Below are 19,274 nucleotides of genomic sequence, written 5' to 3'. Positions count from 1 at the left end.
GCCCCATGTGTCTGGGCCCCCACTCACTCTGCTGCAGCCATTCCCAATGGCGGTCCCACTTGTCTGACACCTCTTCCTTCCTGGTTCCCAGCCTGTCCAGCTGTGCCTGGATCTGGGAGTGGCGCACGGGTAGGAAAGGCGTCAAGGGCGGCTCCCACCACAATGGGCACGGAGGGCAGAGGGGGACCCCCGGCGGTGCCCCTTCCCACCTCATCAGCCATGGCACTCTTGTTGAGCAGCAGAGAGCGCCCCAGCTCCTGGCAGGCTGTCAGCTCGGGCACCCGGGCCTCCAGCTCCGTCTTCAGGCCCTGGTGGTAGTTCATGAGCACCTCTACTGACGACACGTCCCTACGGTGGTGGCCGGGGGTGGGAATCTGAGTCTCAGGTAGCCGCCCTGACAGATGCAACTCCCGAGGAGCCCCAATCCCTGAGCATCTTGGGACATGACACCCACCTTCTCAGACCAGGCTCTGAGGGCCCAAGTTTCTTCACTGACTCAGTGATTCCAACTTTTTCCAAGGTACTAGAATGTCACACTTTGATGATTCTAGCCTCAGATTTCAAGGTCCATTTTTTTTCCTAATTTTTTTTAAAGCCATACCTCTGAAGGCTCCACTAGTCAGTGATCTGAACATTCTACGTCTGTGCTATCCAAATGGTAGGTAGCCACGAGACATGGGTAAGCAACGCAGCACTTGAAATGTGGCTAGTCTTGAACTAGTGTGGAAATGTAAAGTGCACACCATATTTTGAGGACGGTAAAATATCTTGATAACTTTTATTTTTAAAAAATATTTAAAAAACTTTTTAAAAGTAAACTCTACCCCCAACGTGGGGCTTGAACTCATGACTCCAAGATCAAGAGTCACACGCTCTACTGACTGAGCCGGCCAGGCGCCCCTCAGTAATTTTAATTTTGACTACATGTTGAAGTGATAATATTTGGGGCATACAGGGTTAAACAAAATGAATTACTAAAATTAATTTTCACGTGCTTCTTTGTACTTTTTTTGATGCTGTTACAAGAAAATCTTAAATTCTGTATGTGGCTCACATTTATGGCTTGCATTATATAACCATTGGACTGTTCTCAGCTATCATATGTCCGAAACAAATCCCAAATTTCTGAAGGTCCCACTAGTCAGCAAGTATCACTTTATAAGACCTAATATGCCCAAACTTTTTTCTTTTCCTTTGGTCCAAACTTATTTCTGAAGGTCCCACCTTATAATGATGCCTACCTAAGACTTGGTATGTCTAGAATGATCTCTCTGATTCTCTCCTATTTCCTAAAAGTGCCCTCCCCTGAAGTTCTCCATCTCAGTAAATTCACCCATTATTCATCCATAATTCCTCTTTTTTTTTTCTCTCAGCCCCTGAAGCTAATCCATCAGTCACACTGGACATTTATAACTTTAAAACACCCTGCAAAATGATGTGAAACCTGAGATTTTGTTTTAAAAGAACTCAGTGAGGGGTGCTTGGGTGGCTCAGTTGGTTAAGCGACTGCCTTCAGCTCAGGTCATGATCATGGAGTCCCGGGATCGAGTCCCACATCAGGCTCCCTGCTCAGCGAGGAGTCTGCTTCTCCCTCTGACCCTACCCCCTCTCATGCTCTCTCTCTTTCTCTCTCTCTCTCTCAAATAAATATCTTTAAAAAATAAAATAAAATAAAAGAACTCAGTGAGGGGTGCCTGGGTGGCTCAGTCATTAAGCGCCTGCCTTCGGCTCAGGTCATGATCCCAGGGTCCTGGGATCGAGCCCCACATCCGGCTCCCTGCTCTGCGGGAAGCCTGCTTCTCCCTCTCCCACTCCCCCTGCTTGTGTTCCCTCTCTTGCTGTGTCTCTCTCTGTCAAATAAATAAATAAAATCTTAAAAAAAAAAAAAAAGAACTCAGCAAGGGGTGGTGGGGGAGTCGGGAAGCGGGGAGCATACAGATGAAAGAGGATGGGCCAGATGTTGATGGCTGTTTACTCTCCACATGGGGGGGTCACTAACTGTTACTGCTACTTCTGGGTATATTTGAAATTTTTCGTAATGAAAAGATGTTAATCCCTAAAATAAATCACTTCTCCCCGTCTCTACAACCATCACACTAGACCAAGCCACCCCCACCTCTCACCTGGATATAGCAGCGGCCTCCTGGTCCACCTATTTCTACCCTTTGCTCTCCTTACTCTTTGCCACAGGGCATCTGGAGTGACCTTCCGCTAACTCCCCCACCTCACTCACTCCGTCCAGCCATAATGATGGTCTGGCTCTTCCTCAAACACACATGACCACAATCTACCTCAGGGTCTTTGCACTTGCTGATCCCTCCACCTGGAAAACCTTTCCCCCAAAACTTTACCCAACTCACCATCACTTCATCAGTGCCCACTACCCACTAGGTTAAGCCACAAATACAGTCCCACACGTCGCTGTCCCTATCCTGGCTGCAGCCCATCCCACGAGGAGGGCAGTGGTGGGCAACTGGGAAGACCAGAAGGCAGGAGGATGCCCTGCGCTCTGAGTTGCCAAGGCCAGGCCTGACAAGGGGTCCTAATACACATGAAGCATTTAGTACAGTGCCTGCCAGCTAGGTGCCACCCAGGTATTGGCTATTGTGATTTGTCATGGGAAGGGGGCAGCTGATGGGCTGGAGGCGGCAGGTAGGAAGCTCGAGGCGGGAGGAGCGGCACCTGGGCTTGTCGGCTGCCCCGATCTGGCTGGCGATGCCATCCATCCAGGAGAGCAGGTCACGGGCCTGGCTGTGGAATCGCAGGGCATCGGCCGTGGAGCTGACATGCAGGCGGGCGTCCTCACAGGCGGTCAGCAGTTCCTTCCAGCCCTGCAGCACCTCCTGCTCCCGGCTGGCAATGGCCTCTGCGTGCTCCCCGGCATACACCGTCCGCAGCTGGGCTGCCCCCTCCTGGAGCTGCCGCACCTGCGGGGGATGCCAGGTCCAACCCTGGGGCCCTCCATGGAGTCCAGGCTCTGCCCTCCTTCCATCAGCTGGCTGGGTGCCAGGAGCCCGCACCCTCATGATCCCACAACTGTGTCCCTCTTATTGCTACCTACCGCCCAATTTCCTTCAGAATGGCTACTCAGTTCCTATTGGGTCTCCTGCTCAATTTCTATTGGTTCTGCCACGTGAGTTCTAGCAGACCCACTGCTCACTCTCTACTGGTTCAACCGCCTGATTTCTTTTGGAGTGACCGCCCTCTTTCTATCAGATCCACCACCTAATCACTATCAATCTCTCTGCCTGATTCCTAACAGTCATCTGGATGGTTCACATAAAGATGACTGTCCTGTTTCTGCCGTCCGCTGGACCGGAAGCCCAATTTCCCTCGGCCGTGGGAGTTCTATTACTCCCACAGCCTCATTTCCATCTGATTTCTCAGATCCGCCTCCCAATTCCTGTCAGATCCACAGCCTGATTTCTATTAGCTCTGTTGCCGTGTCCATTACATTCCACCCCCATCAAATTTCTTGCAGGAAAGTCATATGATTTCCATCAGAGACCTGCTGTCTAATTTCTATCTGCCTCACCGCCAAATTTCTCTGAAGCCTCTGAAATTTCCTTTAGGCTCTCCATCTGGGTTTGGGTAAGATTCCCTTCACAGTTTCTAGGAGAACCCCTGCCCAGTCTCCACTGGAAACACTGTCTCATTTCTATCAGACATACTCCGCCACCTTTTCCGGACACTGTCTGACTTCTAGGCACCATGCAATCAGTGGGTTTTCTACCTGCCCCATCATCTCGCTTCTGCCTGTTCCCTGGTCTGTTTTCACCTGCTCCACGTCTAATTTCCATGCGCTCTACAGCCAGATCTTTGCCTGCTCTGCTGCCCAACACCCCTTGGCCACGCCGTCCAGGCCCTCCCACCTGCCCACCTGGGACACGAGGAGCTGCAGGTCATGCTCAAAGGCGCGCAGGGTCCGCTGCATGGAACTGGCACTGGGTCTCGGCTCAGGCGGGGCGGTCAGGCGGGGCAGTCGCCTCCGCTTCTCCTCGATCTGTCCCTGAAGCTCTCGGGCGTCGCTGAAGAACTTATGCAGCTCCCGAGAGGCAGCCAGCAGCTGGGCCCGAGTGCCCATAAGCTCCAGCAGCTCAGCCCAGGCCTCGTTCAGCCCGTCCTTCCACTCGGCCATGGTGGCCGCCGCCGTGTGGCCGCACTCGATCAGCTCATCCACCATCTGGTTCACGGCCGCCAGCCGCTCCCGCCCTGCGGTGCCCGTCTCATTGGCGAACTCTGAGAATTTCTCCTGCAGCACCTGTCCCCGGGAATACGGCATGGGCAAAGGTCCTGCGCACACAAGTCCCCTCCAGTCCACCATCTTGTAGCAGGTAAGAGTAATAATAATCATGCTGGCGATGACCGTCATGATGAAAAGTAATACCTAACCCTTCAGGAGCACTTACTCTGTAGCAATAACAGCAACAACGAGAAAACAACCAGATGATAGTAACTAACCCTTCCTCTGTTAGGCACTGTGTGTGCTGAGTATTGTCCTAAGCGCTTTACGCTAGGGCGAATCTTTGGGCTCACAAAAGAGCCAGGCGGTGGGGGCTGTTATTATCCTCACGTTACAGCTAGGGAAACTGAGGCCCGGACAACCTTAGTAGCATACACAGTAGTCACCGGTACCAATATTATTACTAATGATGCTCACCGTGACGTGCTCGAAGTCTTGGCCGAGCTCAGGCGAGCCAGCCACCACCTCCTTCTCGGCGATCCAGTGCTCGAGCTCATCCACCTGGCGGCTGAGCTGGTAGAGCCAGTACTGCTGCTCCAGGCCCACCCTGCGCTCCTCCCCCAGTTCTTTGAGCGCCACGTACAGACGGTCCACTTGAGACTGCCGCCGGCTGATCTGCTCGCTGATGGGGGACAGGGAGGGGCAGGGGCAGAGCCCCCTGAGACTTCCAGGACAGAGCTGTGACCCCCTGACACCCCCCTCTCGGGGCAAGGCTGTGTGTCCTCTGAACCTTCAGCCGGAGTAGTATCTGCTCAGACTCCTTCGCGGGGGCCTCTGTTTTCTGCAAGGCTTGGATTCAGTGAACCCAATACTTGCAGCTGAGCACTCCGGGAAAAACTTTGCTTTCCTAAGCTTGACAAGTTCACTGCTCCCTCTTCCCCCAGCCTCTCTGTGGTCCCTCTCCCTGCCCCTCCAGGGACCTGTGTGGGGCTGCTGACTCCCTACTTGGGTCCCCAGCCAACCCACCTCACCTCCAGGCCATCTCCTGGCTCTGGAGGACAGAGGTCTAGCCCTGTGCCCTCTCTCAGGTCTCACCCCTAGCCCAGGACTCCCAGATATGGCCCCTACTCCTGGCCTCAGGGAGGCCCCATGCCTGGCCACCCAGGAGGTATCAGGCTATGCCCAATCACAGCACTCCGAGCTTTTCTGTCCTCCCAGACACTGGGTAGGAAGAGGACCCTTCCCTATCCTGAGCTCTTCCTTCTCTCCTCAGTCTGAGACATCACCTCCCACCCCTACACTGAAATCCCAATACCCCTGGACCCACCTTCTCAACCATCCCTGGGCACTGCCCCTCCATTCGCCGCCCCACCCACATGCTGAAATCCCAAGGCTCCAGCTCTTGGCAGTGAGCGCCCCTCCCACCCCAATGTCCAATTCGGGCTGTGTCCCAATTTCCAATAGTGAAGCTTCAGATCCTTCCGGATCATTCCTTAAGAACTGGCCCCGCCCCCCGGCCCCAATCCCACCACCCCCCTCCCGCCCACCTGTCCGGGTGCCCCATCTCCAACAGCGCCCGGCACTGGCGCGACAGCTGTGCGATGCTTTCCTCGTAGTTCTCCACGCCCTGCTCCAGCTGCAGGTGCTTCTTGAGCAGCTGCAGGGTGCTCTGTTCGTCCTGGGGGCACACGGCGCCCGCGATGAGGCGGCAGCGGCCGGCCCCGGGTTCCAGCGCCCCCCGGCCCCCCACACCCCCTGGCCCGGGCGCACCTTGCCCTTGTCCTCACTCATCATGAGCAGCTCCTGCTCGCCCAGCCACGCCTCCACCTCGGCCACGTCGAAGTAGTACTGCTCCACCTGGAAGGCGGCGTCCAGCACCTGCTGCCGCCGCTCGGCCGCCTCCCGCAGTCCGGCCCAAGCGCCCTGCAGCTGCTCCTGGCCGTGGCGCACGGCCTCCGCCTCCGGGCTGCGCAGCGATGCCAGCGCGCCCGCGCGCTCCAGCACCTCCTCCAGCCGCGGCCCGTGCGCCTGGATCTCCCGCCGCAGGCCCTGGGGGCGGGAGGTGGGGGTGGGGGTGGAGAGGGGCGCTCCAAGGCCCGGCGGGGGGCCGCGGGCGCCTCGGAGACTCGCACAGCCCACCGAGGTAATCAGAAGCCACTGCAGATCGCCCCCCCCCCCCCACCTTAGGCACCGCTTAGGCAGTTTGCCGTTCCTCGCTCACTCACAACCCCATGTTGCCGGTGGGAAAACGGGCACCGAGAGGCGCAGTTCATCGCCGGAGAACAAGCAGTTAGTAAAGGGGCCACACAGGACACACGCTCCCGACACTGTACTCTCAACCAAGACGCCTGGTGGTGTAAGATACCCCCTAATGGCCGAAACAGGCTGAGAATCAGGCTGCTAGGGGCAGTGGGTGTAGAACTCACGTGCAGTGAGGTGTGCACATCTTCCGGGTACAGGTCAACATATTTACACGTGGGTACACCGCGTATCCAGGGCAGGATATGGAACACTTCCATCAGCCCCGAGGGTTCCCTCAACCAGCTCTGTAGTTGGTGCACACCTTACTTAGCTTCTCCTGTGCCTCAGTTTCCTCGACTTGCAAATGGAGGTGATGATAGGTGACCCTGAGCGCCTGCCACCTGCCAGGCACTTGGCTAAGCAAGGGCTTTGCAGGATGTGGCCACTCATCCAGTCCTCACTGCAACTCCAGTTCTCTGTCTCACTTTACAGACGGGGAAACTGAGGCACGGAGAGGTTGGGGAACTTGCCAACTTCCCATGGCTGGGGGTGGCGTGCTTAATGTCCACCTCGTGGGGCTGTTGTAGCCTGGAGCACTCAGAACTGTGCCCGGCACGTAGTAAGTGCTCAGTCAATACTATAATACAGTAACTGTATTATATAATAGTTATATATATTATAATATATATATTATATAATACAATATAATATATAATACAGTAACTGCTGTTACTCTTCTGGCTCCAGGCCATCCGGGGCATCCAGTGCTCCTGCGCATGCACAGTGGAGCTCCCCCAGGGTTAAGCATGACGTGCACTTGATTGCTTCCCTCAACCGTGAAAAGGATGGGCCAGTTCTACTTGTCCCCAACACTGTCAACAGTCAAGAGTGTTTTCTGGTGTGCCTGGGTGGCTCAGTCTGTTAAGCGTCTGCCTTCCGCTCAGGTCATGACCTCAGGGTCCTGGGATCAAGTCCATACTCAGCGCGGAGTCTGCTTGTCCCTCTCCTTCTGCCCCTCTCTGCCCCCCCTGCTCGTGCGCATGCGCATGCACTCTCTCTCTCAAATAAATACATAAAATTTTAAAAAATACAGCCAAGAGTGTTTTCATCAGAATAGAAAAGCGAAAGCCTTCAGTGCCCATTCTCCCAACTCATATTTTTTGGTAAAGGGGAGTAATGAGAATACCCATCTGATAGGGTTATTGTGGGGATTAAATTTAAAAAGCCTAAGTACAACCTCCTATGACCGTACCTGGCACACAGTAAGTCTTCAATCAACGTGTAATTAGTAGTAGTAGTAGTATTCCTCTCTCATGTGTCTTACACTGGGCTTCGGTGAAGGAGTTGCTTTGTCCAGAAAGTTCCTCTGCTAAGTGATTTGAAAACCACTGCTCTAGAGCAGCTCTACTTGTTTAGATGTGGAACTGAGGCCCAGGAGGTGAACAGAGATCCAGAGATCTTAGGGGCTCAAGAGCTCCCCCACCATGAGTAGAGTGGACACCATTAGGAGTCTGCGCTCTTTCACTGATCATCTCTGTCCTTTCTCCCTATGGGTGCTTTGAGTTCCTACTTGTTGTTGCTTTTCTTTTTCCTTGTCCAATAAACCATTCTCCTTACTGTTACTCATGGCACCCTGACTTTCCTCTGGGGAACCCCCTTGTCTCCCTTCTCAGCCCATGTAATTAAGTGAAGGCTGACTCCATCTGCAGGTTCCAATAGTGGTCCCTGAGTCCAGACCAGGCCAACAGAACAGTTTAAACCCCTGGCCACCATGATTAGTTAGGGATGGGCACGTGATTCAAGCTGAGCCAATAAGAGTTATCCCTGGGACTTGCTGAAATTATTGAGAAAGAGAAATTCTCTTCTCTCAAGTGGGATGTACACTTGAATCTGTTGGAGGTCTTTTACCATCAGGAGAGGAGAGAGTTGGCCTGAGAACAAAGTTAACACAGAAACACACAAACACACACACACACGCACACACACACAATGGAGTTGTGAGATTCATGACATCATGGAAGTACCTGGATGCATCTATACCTGCTGTCCACACTCTTCTCAATCACAACAGCCAACAAATTTTGGCTTTAACCACTTTGAGCTGTTTTCTCACACGTGTTTCCAAATGTGTCCTACCCCACATCCTCACCCTAGCTCTGCTCACCTGGTTCTTTTTGATGTACTGCTGGACAGCCTGCAAACCACTGCCTCGCTCCGTCTGCATGGCCAGTGGCAGTCGCTCCTGGACCCATGCCTGGGGAGGATGCAGGGAGCAAGTCAAGGGGAGAATGCACCCAAGGACCCCTGCATCCCAATTAAACTGTAAGCCACCTTCATAGCATCTAAGACCCTTCCTCACCAAAGATCCTGGTCACCTCTCTTCAGCCTCCTCTCTCGCTGCGCTGTTTTGCTGTCTGCACTCAAGCCAGGTTCAGGCTTACTTACCTCTGTCCTTGGCACGGGCAGGTCTTGCGTCCTGCAATTCCCTCAGCAGGATCACGGGGACTCTTCCTTCATGTCCCAACTCAAGACATCCCCTTCTCCAGGAAACCCTCCCTGACTTTGGACCTTGGCCAGTTGCCTCCTCTGAGCTCCCACAGCCTCCTAAACTCCCTCATCACAGCCCTAATCCCCCTGGACTCTTTCCCCTTTGGACTCTTGAGCCCTCTATGGGCAGGAATGGGGTCTGTCTTGGTCCCCCCTGTGACCCCAGCATCATCCAAGTACAGAGCTAGGCCCATAAGGATCAAGCGAATGAGCAAATCAGTGAGTGAAAGAATGAATGAGCAAATCAGGAAGCGAGTGACTGGATTAGGAAATGAATGAATGAGGGGCGAGTGAATAAATGAATAGCAATAAATCAGTGGAGGAAGGAATAAAGATGAGTCAATGAATAACTAAATGGCTTCATGAATAAATCAATGAATGAATGAAAGTGAGTAAATGCGAAAAAGCGAAGGAATGAATGAGTGGATAAGTGAACGAGTGAATGAGTAAGGGAAGGACTGGATGACTGAGTCTAGCAGCAGGTCAGTGGGAAGGTCTGCCAGCCAGCTCCGCCCTTGAACTCGCCAAGGTCCCACGGCCCGCCCCCACTCCCAACCTCCACGCCCCCGCCGGCCCGCAGGCTCTCCCGTGGCCTCCCATCCCGCCCCAGCCGCGCAACCATCTCCTCCCCGTTACCCCGGCCCCGCCCCAGTCCCCGCGCCGGTCCTCACCAGCTCGTCGTCGAGGTCGTGCGCCACCTGGTGCAGCTCCTTAGAGGCGAGCAGCAGGCGGCGGCGCTCCTGCAACGGCTCGAGCAGGCGCACCAGGCGCTCGCCCACCGCGTTCTGCCGCTCGCCCACCAGCTCCTTGCTGGCCGGCTCCAGTGGCAGGGCGGCGGTCTGCGCCTGCAACTCTCCCACCTCGCGGTACCACTCCTCCACCTGCGACTCCATCGACTGTGGGGACAGGGGCAGAGTCAACAGGCTCCACCCTCCCTCCCAACCCGCTGTGGCTCCCCAGTACCTTTATGGTGACAGCCAAACCCCTCCGCAAGGGGTTCACTCGGCCCCTGCTCAATCCCCTCCGGAAGCGCTAGGCTCCTCACTGATAACCGCCACACACTAAACTAGTTCCTGCCTCAGGGCCTTTGCCTTTGTTATTCCCTCTAACAGGCATGCTCTTCCTTGTCAATTAGATTTCAGCTCAAACATTACCTTCTAAAAGAGGCTGACCTGGCCCCCTGAGCTAAAGCGGCCCATTCATTCATTCATTCTCAGAACCACCCTTCAAATTTGGTGATATCCCCCTTTTACAGAGGTGGAAACTGAGGCCCAGAGAAGTTAGGTAATTTGTCCAAAGAGCCAACCTTTCCAAATGTCATAAATATAAAGTTATAGTGATTTAAATAGTTGGTATGCCATAGGGACAGACAGAAAGTGCAAAAGCAGACCCAAATACACTGGAGAATTCATACATTTTATAGATGCCATTTCAAATCCCCAAGGAAAAGATGGATTATTCAACGAGTGGTCATGGGCCAACTGGCTAACCAATTTAGCTGGATCCCTTCCTTGCTCTTTATGCTGAAAACAATTCCAGATGGATTAAAGACTTAAATGGAATAAGTAAATCCATAAGGCACAGAAGAAAACCTGGGCAAATGCTTTTATAATCTTAGGATGGAGAAAATCTTTCCAAGAAAAAAAAATCATAAAGGGAAAGATTTATAAATTTGGCCACATAAAATACTTTTTTTGCATCAACCAAAATTTCTAGATGTATTTAGAAGGCAGATGACAGCCTGAAAAAAATATTTAACATAACACATATTATTAGAACAAGGAGCTAGTTTCTTTGACAATCAAAGAATTTCCTTTATCCTGCTTCCTCTGTCTCCACTTACCACCATCAGCCAATACTGTCTTTACTTGTGGCTTTTTTATTGGTCTCCTGCTTCTGGAGTGGGAGCTTCATGAGGGCAGGGTTTGTGTCAGTTGACCTCTGTATTCCTGAGCGCCTAGAACAGTGTCTGGCATGTAATAGGTCTTCGGTTGTGATTTGATCAATGCACAAATGAATGTCACTGGCAAAGAAAAAGACTGCCCCCATGTGAACAGGTACCTCTCTGAGTGAACAGGCAACACACAGAAATAAAAGTAAGCACATGGAAGAGATGCCTAGTCCCACTAATCAGCAGGAAAATACAAATTAAAACAAGGTACCCTTTCTTATTCACCAGATTGGCAACCATGTAAAAGACGGATAATATTTATTATTGGCAAAGATGCAAGATGGGTACATTCAGCCGCTGTCGGCCGGTGGTGGTGTAAATTAGCAGAGCCTTTTTGGAAGGCAATTTGGCAGATCCTATCAAAATGCAAAAAAGTTCATATGCTTTGACCCAGCACTTGCACTTCCACTTCTAGGAATATAACTAAAGAAATACTGGCACACGTGCATAAAGATGTTCACCCAAGGATCACATTGTAGCAGAGTTTATAACGGGAAACAATTGAAAACAAACATGACGCCCATCAAGAGTGAAATGGTTAAACAAATCCACATCAGTATGGAATAATGGCCAAGACTTGCTGTTAAGAGAAAAAAGCAACTTAGAACATACATTTGAATATATTTGTCATGGGTCGCACATGCATAAAAACTCCCTGGAATAAACAAGAAATTAATCACAGATGGTACCTATGGGCGGGGGATGAGAACTCAGTGAACGGGGACCGGGGTGAAGGAGAGACTTGTCACATAGGATTTTTTTATAAAGCGTTTGATGTCTGAGCCATAAAATGTAATTTTTAAAATTTTTAAATTAAACATTAAAAATTAAAAATATTCAAAATCCACACAGGTAGCTAGTAAATGCACAGAAAGAGGTCTAGAAGGATGCCCACCAAATCATAACTGAGGTTCCTTTCGGGGTGTGGGAATGGGAGGTACGGTTAAGGGAGACTTTATGTTTCACTGAAGACTTCTACGTTAGTAAGATCTTTAACCAAAAGAATATATTTACGTATTACTTGTGTGACTCTAAACAGATGGGGGAAAGCCATAAAAGAAAACAACATTACAATAATGAAATTAAGTGGTAACAGATTAAAGCAAATGACTGCAACTCAATAGTCAAAACCCAAGAACCAAGTGAATACTGTTGTTCCAAGGTTCTGTAGCGCAGAGCTGTTAGTTTTGCCAGCCCACCGTCCATGCCTTCTCTGCAGCACCTCCTACGCCCCTCTCAGACCTGAGCTCCGAGCGACTAAAAAAACCAACAGCTCCAAGGGTGGTCACATGAGCCAAACTAGCCAATCAGAACACTGAAACCACCCTGACCACGGGGATTGGGTAAGAGATAGCATGTGACCTAAGATCGGCCAAGGAAAGCCCTTCCCACTTTTTAAACTTATTTATTTTTTTTAAGTAGACTCCACACCACACCCAGCGTGGAACCCCATCTGGGGTTTGAACTCACCACCTGAGCTCAAGACCTGAGCTGAGATCAAGAGTTGTACATTTAACCCACTGAGCCACCCAGGCGCCCCAAACCCTTCCCACTTCTGCAGAAAAAGTATGTGAGCTCGGAGGGTACTCTGCCATGGGGTTCCTCAGTAGGTAGAACATGGGCCTGGGGTGGGGGTCGGGGGGCAACTTGCCACCAACTTGCCAACTTGCTCCCGACAATGAGGCCAACAGAGAGGAAAGCAGGGCCCAGAAACGGAGACAGATTGCTGAGAACATAATTTGAGAAACTGATCCAGCCATGCCTGAAGCCGCCTACCCCCTGGGTTTTTCAGCAACGTGAGCCAAGAACCTCCCGTCAGCTAAGTCAATGTGGGTTGAAGTACTATGAACTGCACCCCAAAGAGTCCCAGCTGATACAGTTCACAATCTGTAGGAGTCATGAAAATGGATAAAAATCAAACGTTGTAACAAGCCAAAAGCATATAAAAGGAAATTTCAAAAGGCACAATCACAAGCTGCAGAAATCAAAGAAAATAGTCACTCCAAAACCTTTTTCACTAGGAAAATCATTGCAGCAATGTGTAGAAAATCAAAATGCATTCAAATTCTGGAAACTCTTAAATATAATCTGAAATGCTAATAAATTCCAGTTCTCCACTAGATGAAAACCTCTCCATAATCTGCCCACCAAGTGGCCGTATGACCCGAGATGGAATAATTCCAGGACTAACACTTTTCTACTCTTGCAAGAATGCCACATATTTTGAATGCCCATTTAATGTGGATCCTTCCCTGCAAACATGAGCAAAGGATACAGAAGTACAGTGGTCATTAAATGTACAAAAAGATGTTCAGCCTCCTTCAACATTAAGGGAAATGCAAGTTAAAATAACTATAAGAGAGGGATACCTGGGTGGCTCAGTCGGATAAGCGTCTGCCTTTGGCTAGCGTCATGATCCCAGGGTCCTGGGATCAAGCCAGGCATCAGGCTCCCTGCTCAGCGGGAAGTCTGCTTCTCCCTCTGCCTCTCCCTGTCCCCCCGCCCCAACCGATGCTCTATCTCTCTCTCTCTCTCAAATATATAAAATCTTAAAAAAATAAAATAACTATGAAACAGTATCTTTCACTTCTCAGATTAGCAGAGGTGAGAAAGCTTGATAATACCTAATCATGGGGACCACGTGGGGAGAAGAGCGCTATCACGTGCAGATGCGTCCACTGCCTTTTCACAGGGACAACTTGGCAATATCTCTCAAAAACTTTAATGTGTGCACCTTTTGGCCCAGAAATGTTACTTGGAGGACTTTTTTTTTCTTTTTAGATTTTATTTATCTATTTGAGAGAGAAAGAGAGAACACAAGCAGAGGGAAGGGGCAGAGGGAGAGGAAGGAGCCGACTCCCCGCTCAGCAGGGAGCCCGATGCAGGGCTCGATCCCAGGACCATGGGACCATGACCCAAGATGAAGGCAGACGCTTAACCGACTCAGCCACCCAGGCGCTCCTGGAGGACTCTTTTCTACAGAAATATTTGCACATAGGCTCAAATGCATATGGACAGGGATGTCTACTGCGGTGTTATTTATACTAGCAGAAGATTAGAAACAGTCCAGAGGGGCGCCTGGGTGGCTCAGTCGGTTAAGCGACTGCCTTCGGCTCAGGTCATGATCTCAGGGTCCTGGGATCGAGTCCCACATCGGGCTCCCTGCTCCGCGGGGAGCCTGCTTCTCCCTCTCCCACTCCCTCTGCTTGTGTTCCCTCTCTCGCTGTGTCTCTCTCTGTCAAATAAATAAATAAAATCTTAAAAAAAAAAAAAAGAAACAGCCCAGAGGTCTCACGACAGAGGGCTGGTTAAAGATAGATTGTTGAATCACCCCATGGAATACCATGCAACCAGTATATCCATACATTCTTGGACAAGAAAGGACACCTGGGGTGTTCTGTCCAATGAAAAGGGCAAGCTTCAGTTTGGTCTGTCTCTATGTCACGTGTATGTGTGTATATGCATGGAAGATTTCCAAGACTCAGAAGAAACTGTGACAAGAGTGACACCCCCATGGGGCGCCTGGGTGGCAGTCGGTTAAGCGTCTGCCTTCAGCTCAGGTCATGATCCCAGAGTCCTGGGATCCAGTTCCGCTTCGGGCTTCCTGCTCAGTAGGGAGCCTGCTTCTCCCTCTGCCTCGGCCCCTGCTCGTGCTCTCTCTCTCTCAATAGATAAATAAAAATCTAAAAAAAAAAAAAAAAAAAAAGAGTGACACCCCCGGGGAGTGGGACCATGCGTGTGTGGTGGGAGAAGAAAGCCTTTTCACTTTTCACATTATACTTCTTACCTTCACAGCAATGACAGGCAACACATCTTGATGCCTGTTCCAAAGCAGCCACTGCTCTTAGCATTGGACCAGGATTAATTTATGTAATCCTCGCAGCAGAAGGGGTTGGGGGAAGATGGGGATGTTTCTTTCTGTCTTTTTTTTTTTTAAGATTTTATTTATTTATTTGACAGAGAGAGACATAGTGAGAGAGGGAACACAAGCAGGGGGAGTGGGAGAGGGAGAAGCAGGCTTCCCGCCGAGCAGGGAGCCCGATGCGGGGCTCGATCCCAGGACCCTGGGACCATGACCATGACCTGAGCCAAAGACAGACGCGTAACCGACTGAGCCACCCAGGCGCCCCGGGGGATGTTTGTTTTGTTCACACTTGGATCCCAGCGCCTGGCCCTGTGCCTGGCACAGAGTAGGTCTCTGTAAATGTGTGCTCACTGCATTTGTTGGACTGATCACCAGGCTAGTATGCTGGGCCATATTAAAAATGAAGAATTTTAAAAAGCAAACCAGCTTTACACACATCAAAACCAGAGGAGCCATGACGTACTCGTATATTCTACCACAAGGATGACTCTTGAAAAGGGTGCTAAGTGAAAGAAGCCAGACACCGAGGACCACACATTGTATGATTCCATTTATGTGAAATGTTCAAAATAGGCAAATCTATAGAGTCAAAAAGAAGATGCATAGAGGGAGTAAATTGGTAGAGGGAGCTAATGGGAATGGAATTTTTTTGGGGGGTGGAGTGATTTGCAAATACACGAAAACCACTGACTTGTGCACATTAAAAGTGTGCATTTTATGGTATGGAATTAAATCTTAATTTTAAAAACGACATTAAATGTAAAAAAAAAAAAATCAAAACCAGAAGAGCCTACTTGAGAAAAACCCTCAGGCACTAACCACGTGGTAGGTAGTAACACACAAGCCCTGACCCCCAGATCATTCTCATCCCTACTTGGATCCACCTTGCTACCTTCCCATTTTCCAGTCGGGGAAACTGAGACTTGAGGAGCAGTCCCTGGTCCAGAGTAAAGACTGCCAGAGCTGGAATTTGAACCCCGGGGCCATGTGACCACAAAATCCCAGCGGCTCTCAGTCACTCTGCTTCTCTAGAATGGAGGCTCAGAAAGGCGGGGTCACTTGCCCTGAGTCACGCAATAGTGGAATGGGGCTTCAAACCCCGGCCGTGCCGCTCCTGTACCCCAACTCTCCCTCTAGGCCGTGCTGAGCTCAGGAAGACATATGACACAAAGAATGGGGGGGTGTTTCCTTGGCCAGAGAAAGAGCCTTGCTTGGTGTTGGGGGGGGGGGGTTTGCGGGGGTGGAGTGGGTGGTAAGGAGTCCCCAGGGACCCAGCCTAGCAGCTGCAAAGTCTCCAGTGCATTTTCCCCCGGCCGTTCCCCCTCAGATGGCAGGAGACCAGCCACCCCCACCCTCCCCAGGCAGGAGCCCGTGGCTGAGCCAGACCAGCTGGTCAGGCCCCTGAGGACTGGCAAGCACGGGCCTGGAACGCCACCATCTGGTCCCTGGGCCAGGAAGGCCAGTTGGGCAGGAGGCTCTGAGAGAGGACTCGGGGTCATGTGGCCTACACCTCAGGTGGGCTCCCAGGAAGCCTGCTGCAGCGGCTGGGGCAGGGGATGCTGGGGAGGATGTAGGAGGATGCAGGGATCAAGGGACAGAGGCAGAGATGGAGAATGGAAACAAAAAGAGAAGAGAGTGAGAAAGTAAGAGAAATATAGACACGGACACGGGAGACAGCAACTCCCAGAGTTTCCACACAGAGGATCTCGGGGAGCAGGACAGAGAGACAGGCCCAGAGAAAGGCCAAGGGGGCAGACCGCTCACACATCCACACGCCCTCTGCCTAAACCAGCCTGTTCCAGCCCTGCCTGGCCCCAGGGCCAGAGGGGTGCGGCAGCCAGGAAATTTGCCGGCTGGATGGCAGCCGCACGCCCTCCTGCCTGTGCCCAGCGTCTGAGCTCTCAGGCGGCCCCAGGGGACAGCGGGGGCCTTGGGCAGCCCCTCCCTTCCCCAGCGGCAGCTCCTGAGGCCCAGCTGGGCTCCATCTGGGGGCCGTGGCCTACTGAGTCACTCCCTGCCACCTCGGGCTCCCTCTGCCGGGCAAAGTCCTGTGCTGGGGCCCGCCCCTGCCTCCCATCTCTGTGTGACCCCCCAGCCAGACCCTTGTCTCTGCTGGGCCTAGGCCTCTCCCAGTAACAATGCTTGAACAGTGCTTCCTTCCATGGGGTGGGAAGAACAGGAGGCCCCAAATCCTCCCTCCAAAACCTAAATGGCCAGAAGAAAGACAGGGATGTTCAAGCTCACTGGTCACAGGAAAAAATACAAACGCAAACACCCATCCATCAGACTGGGAAAAAAATCGAAAAAGTCTGACAATACCAGGTGCTGGTGAGTATGGGCAGAAACAGGAACTCTCATCAGCTACTGGGGAGAGAGCATTAAATGGCAGCAGGCTTCGGGCAAGCTATTTGGCAAGATCACGTGAACGGAAGACCATTCTAACTTTTGGCACTATATTAACGTTCCATATATCACCCCCCAAAATACATTTATAAGCAGCAAAATGAGTGTGTGTGTGTGGGGGGGGTGAGAAATGCTCCGAATGGAAACAACGTTCGCATAAGTAAGAACCACAAGGAAGGTCAGGAAATAATGACCAAGTAACTTTGAACACAGCAGAGTGATGATAAACGCCCTCCCGTTGAAGACCATTAAAATAAAAATGTTAAAAACCTGTAAACAAATACCGAAACTCAGATTTGTTGAGTCAGCAATTCTGAAACTACTAGATAAATTATGTCTTTTCATCTTTACAACGTCCACATGAGGTCAGTACTATCGTTATGCCCATGTTACGGAAGAAGAAACTGAGGCACAAAGCGAGAATTAATTTCTAGGTCACCCCGCTGGTAAGTCAGAGAGCCAGGGCTTGACCCTAGGCAGCCAGGCTCCCACCTCCGGGGCCTTGACCATGGCGCCACACTGTCTACCACAGTCCTACTGGCAACGAGTGACTTAGCACAGTGAGACCACTAACAATGCCGTAATAGGGGAAAATGCACTGGATGCCTTCCTTTGCCTTCTTTTGCCCCTCCTGACCCAGAGTCTAAGCTTCTCTCCCCTGCTCTGTGGTCCAGGGGGCTGATCTGTACACACCGCCCCAATTGCCTCCCCTGCCTTCTGGCTTCCAGATGGGTTCAGCTCAGGACTAGCTACATAATTTGTGGGGCCCGGTACACAATGGAAATGCAGAGCCCTGCGTTCAGATCTGATTAAGAATTTCAAGACAGCGATGGCAGAGCACTGGACCATTATACCAACTTCCTCAAGCTGTCCTCAGTGGAGCATGCCTTCTGCTTCTGGCTGGCCCTCCCTGACAGTCACAGATCCCCATTTCTTTTCTTTTCTTTTCTTTTTAAATATGTTGACTTTTCAAGATTTTATTTATTTATTTATTTACTTATTTATTTATTTAATTTATTTTTTAAAGATTTTATTTATTTATTTGACAGAGAGATAGAGAGAGAGCACAGATAGGCAGAGTGGCAGGCAGAGGGAGAAGCAGGCTCTCTGCCGAGCAGAGAGCCCGATGCGGGGCTCGATCCCAGGGCCCTGGGATCATGACCTGAGCCGAAGGCAGACGCCTAACTGACTGAGCCACTCAGGCGCCCCAGGATTTTATTTATTTGACAGAGGGAGAGAGAGAGAGAGAACACACAAGCAGGCGGAGCATCAGGCAGAGTGAGAGGGAGAAGCGGACTTCCTGCTAAGCAGAGAGCCCAACATGGGGCTCGATCCCTGGATCCTGGGACCATGACCTGAGCTGAAGGCAGACGCTTAACGGGCGGAGCCACCCAGGCACCCCACAGATCCCCATTTCTTGAGAGCTCACCACATCCCCAACATCTTTCCAAGGGGTCTGCAAGGTTACAACTATTTTATTAAAATACTAAGATGCAGGGCGCCTGGGTGGCTCAGTCGGGGACCATATGACCCGTGCTTTTGCCAGAGAAAACAGAATGCGTGCAGAAGCAAAGGTGCGAATGTTCTATTAAGCCAGACACGAAAGAGTTGCAGCACTGGAAACGGTGCCAATCTCCTAATATTTCTTTTGGCTTGGAAAATAGAGTTGTTCTTCATAAAAGAACGCTCGGGGGTTAATATCAAAAAGTTGATTTATTACCGTTGTTTTTACATGAATCCTTTGTTTTCTTAGTGCAGTAAATATCGATAGGTATAATGCACCCGAACCAAAGCTCTTGGGGGGTCTCCACGATTTCTAAGAGTGGAAGGGTGTCCTGGAGACCAAGGCCATGTGAGAGCTGCTGCTTTGTATAAAGCAATGACATCACTAGCATCAGGTTCAGATCTGTGTGTCTCTGCTCCTTTGTCTGTCTCCCCGACCAGAACGTGAGCCCCATGAAGGCGCACTTTTGCCCACTGCTACTTTCCAGCACCGGGACGAGCACCTGGCATACAGTCGGTGCTCAGTAAAGATGTGCTGCATTAATGAATGAATAGATTCTAATCAGCGTTTTTATGCTTTT

At 51.1% G+C, this 19,274-nt stretch overlaps 1 protein-coding gene across 6 annotated transcripts in view; it reads right to left on the bottom strand.

The window, feature by feature from the left end:
• SPTBN4 (spectrin beta, non-erythrocytic 4) overlaps positions 1 to 19,274 on the bottom strand; it is a 73,213-nt gene that overhangs the window by 7,453 nt on the left and 46,486 nt on the right. For all 6 annotated transcript variants that reach the window (XR_013444353.1, XM_036094986.2, XM_078063440.1 and 3 more), the window contains 9 exons: positions 9,643 to 9,867; positions 8,589 to 8,678; positions 5,954 to 6,232; positions 5,731 to 5,861; positions 4,661 to 4,865; positions 3,881 to 4,261; positions 2,683 to 2,927; positions 210 to 348; positions 28 to 112 (listed from right to left, as the gene is read on the bottom strand). Coding sequence is in view for 5 of the 6 variants with exons in the window: in XM_036094986.2 (XP_035950879.2) it covers positions 28 to 112; positions 210 to 348; positions 2,683 to 2,927; positions 3,881 to 4,261; positions 4,661 to 4,865; positions 5,731 to 5,861; positions 5,954 to 6,232; positions 8,589 to 8,678; positions 9,643 to 9,867 (1,780 nt within the window). In the remaining variant the exon portion in view is untranslated. The remainder of the gene's footprint in view (positions 1 to 27; positions 113 to 209; positions 349 to 2,682; positions 2,928 to 3,880; positions 4,262 to 4,660; positions 4,866 to 5,730; positions 5,862 to 5,953; positions 6,233 to 8,588; positions 8,679 to 9,642; positions 9,868 to 19,274) is intronic.

Source organism: Halichoerus grypus, chromosome 15, assembly GCF_964656455.1.
Source record: "Halichoerus grypus chromosome 15, mHalGry1.hap1.1, whole genome shotgun sequence".
Lineage (NCBI taxonomy): Eukaryota > Metazoa > Chordata > Mammalia > Carnivora > Phocidae > Halichoerus > Halichoerus grypus.
The sequence above is the reverse complement of the archived record's forward strand: the minus strand, read 5'-3'. Positions and strand labels throughout refer to the sequence as shown.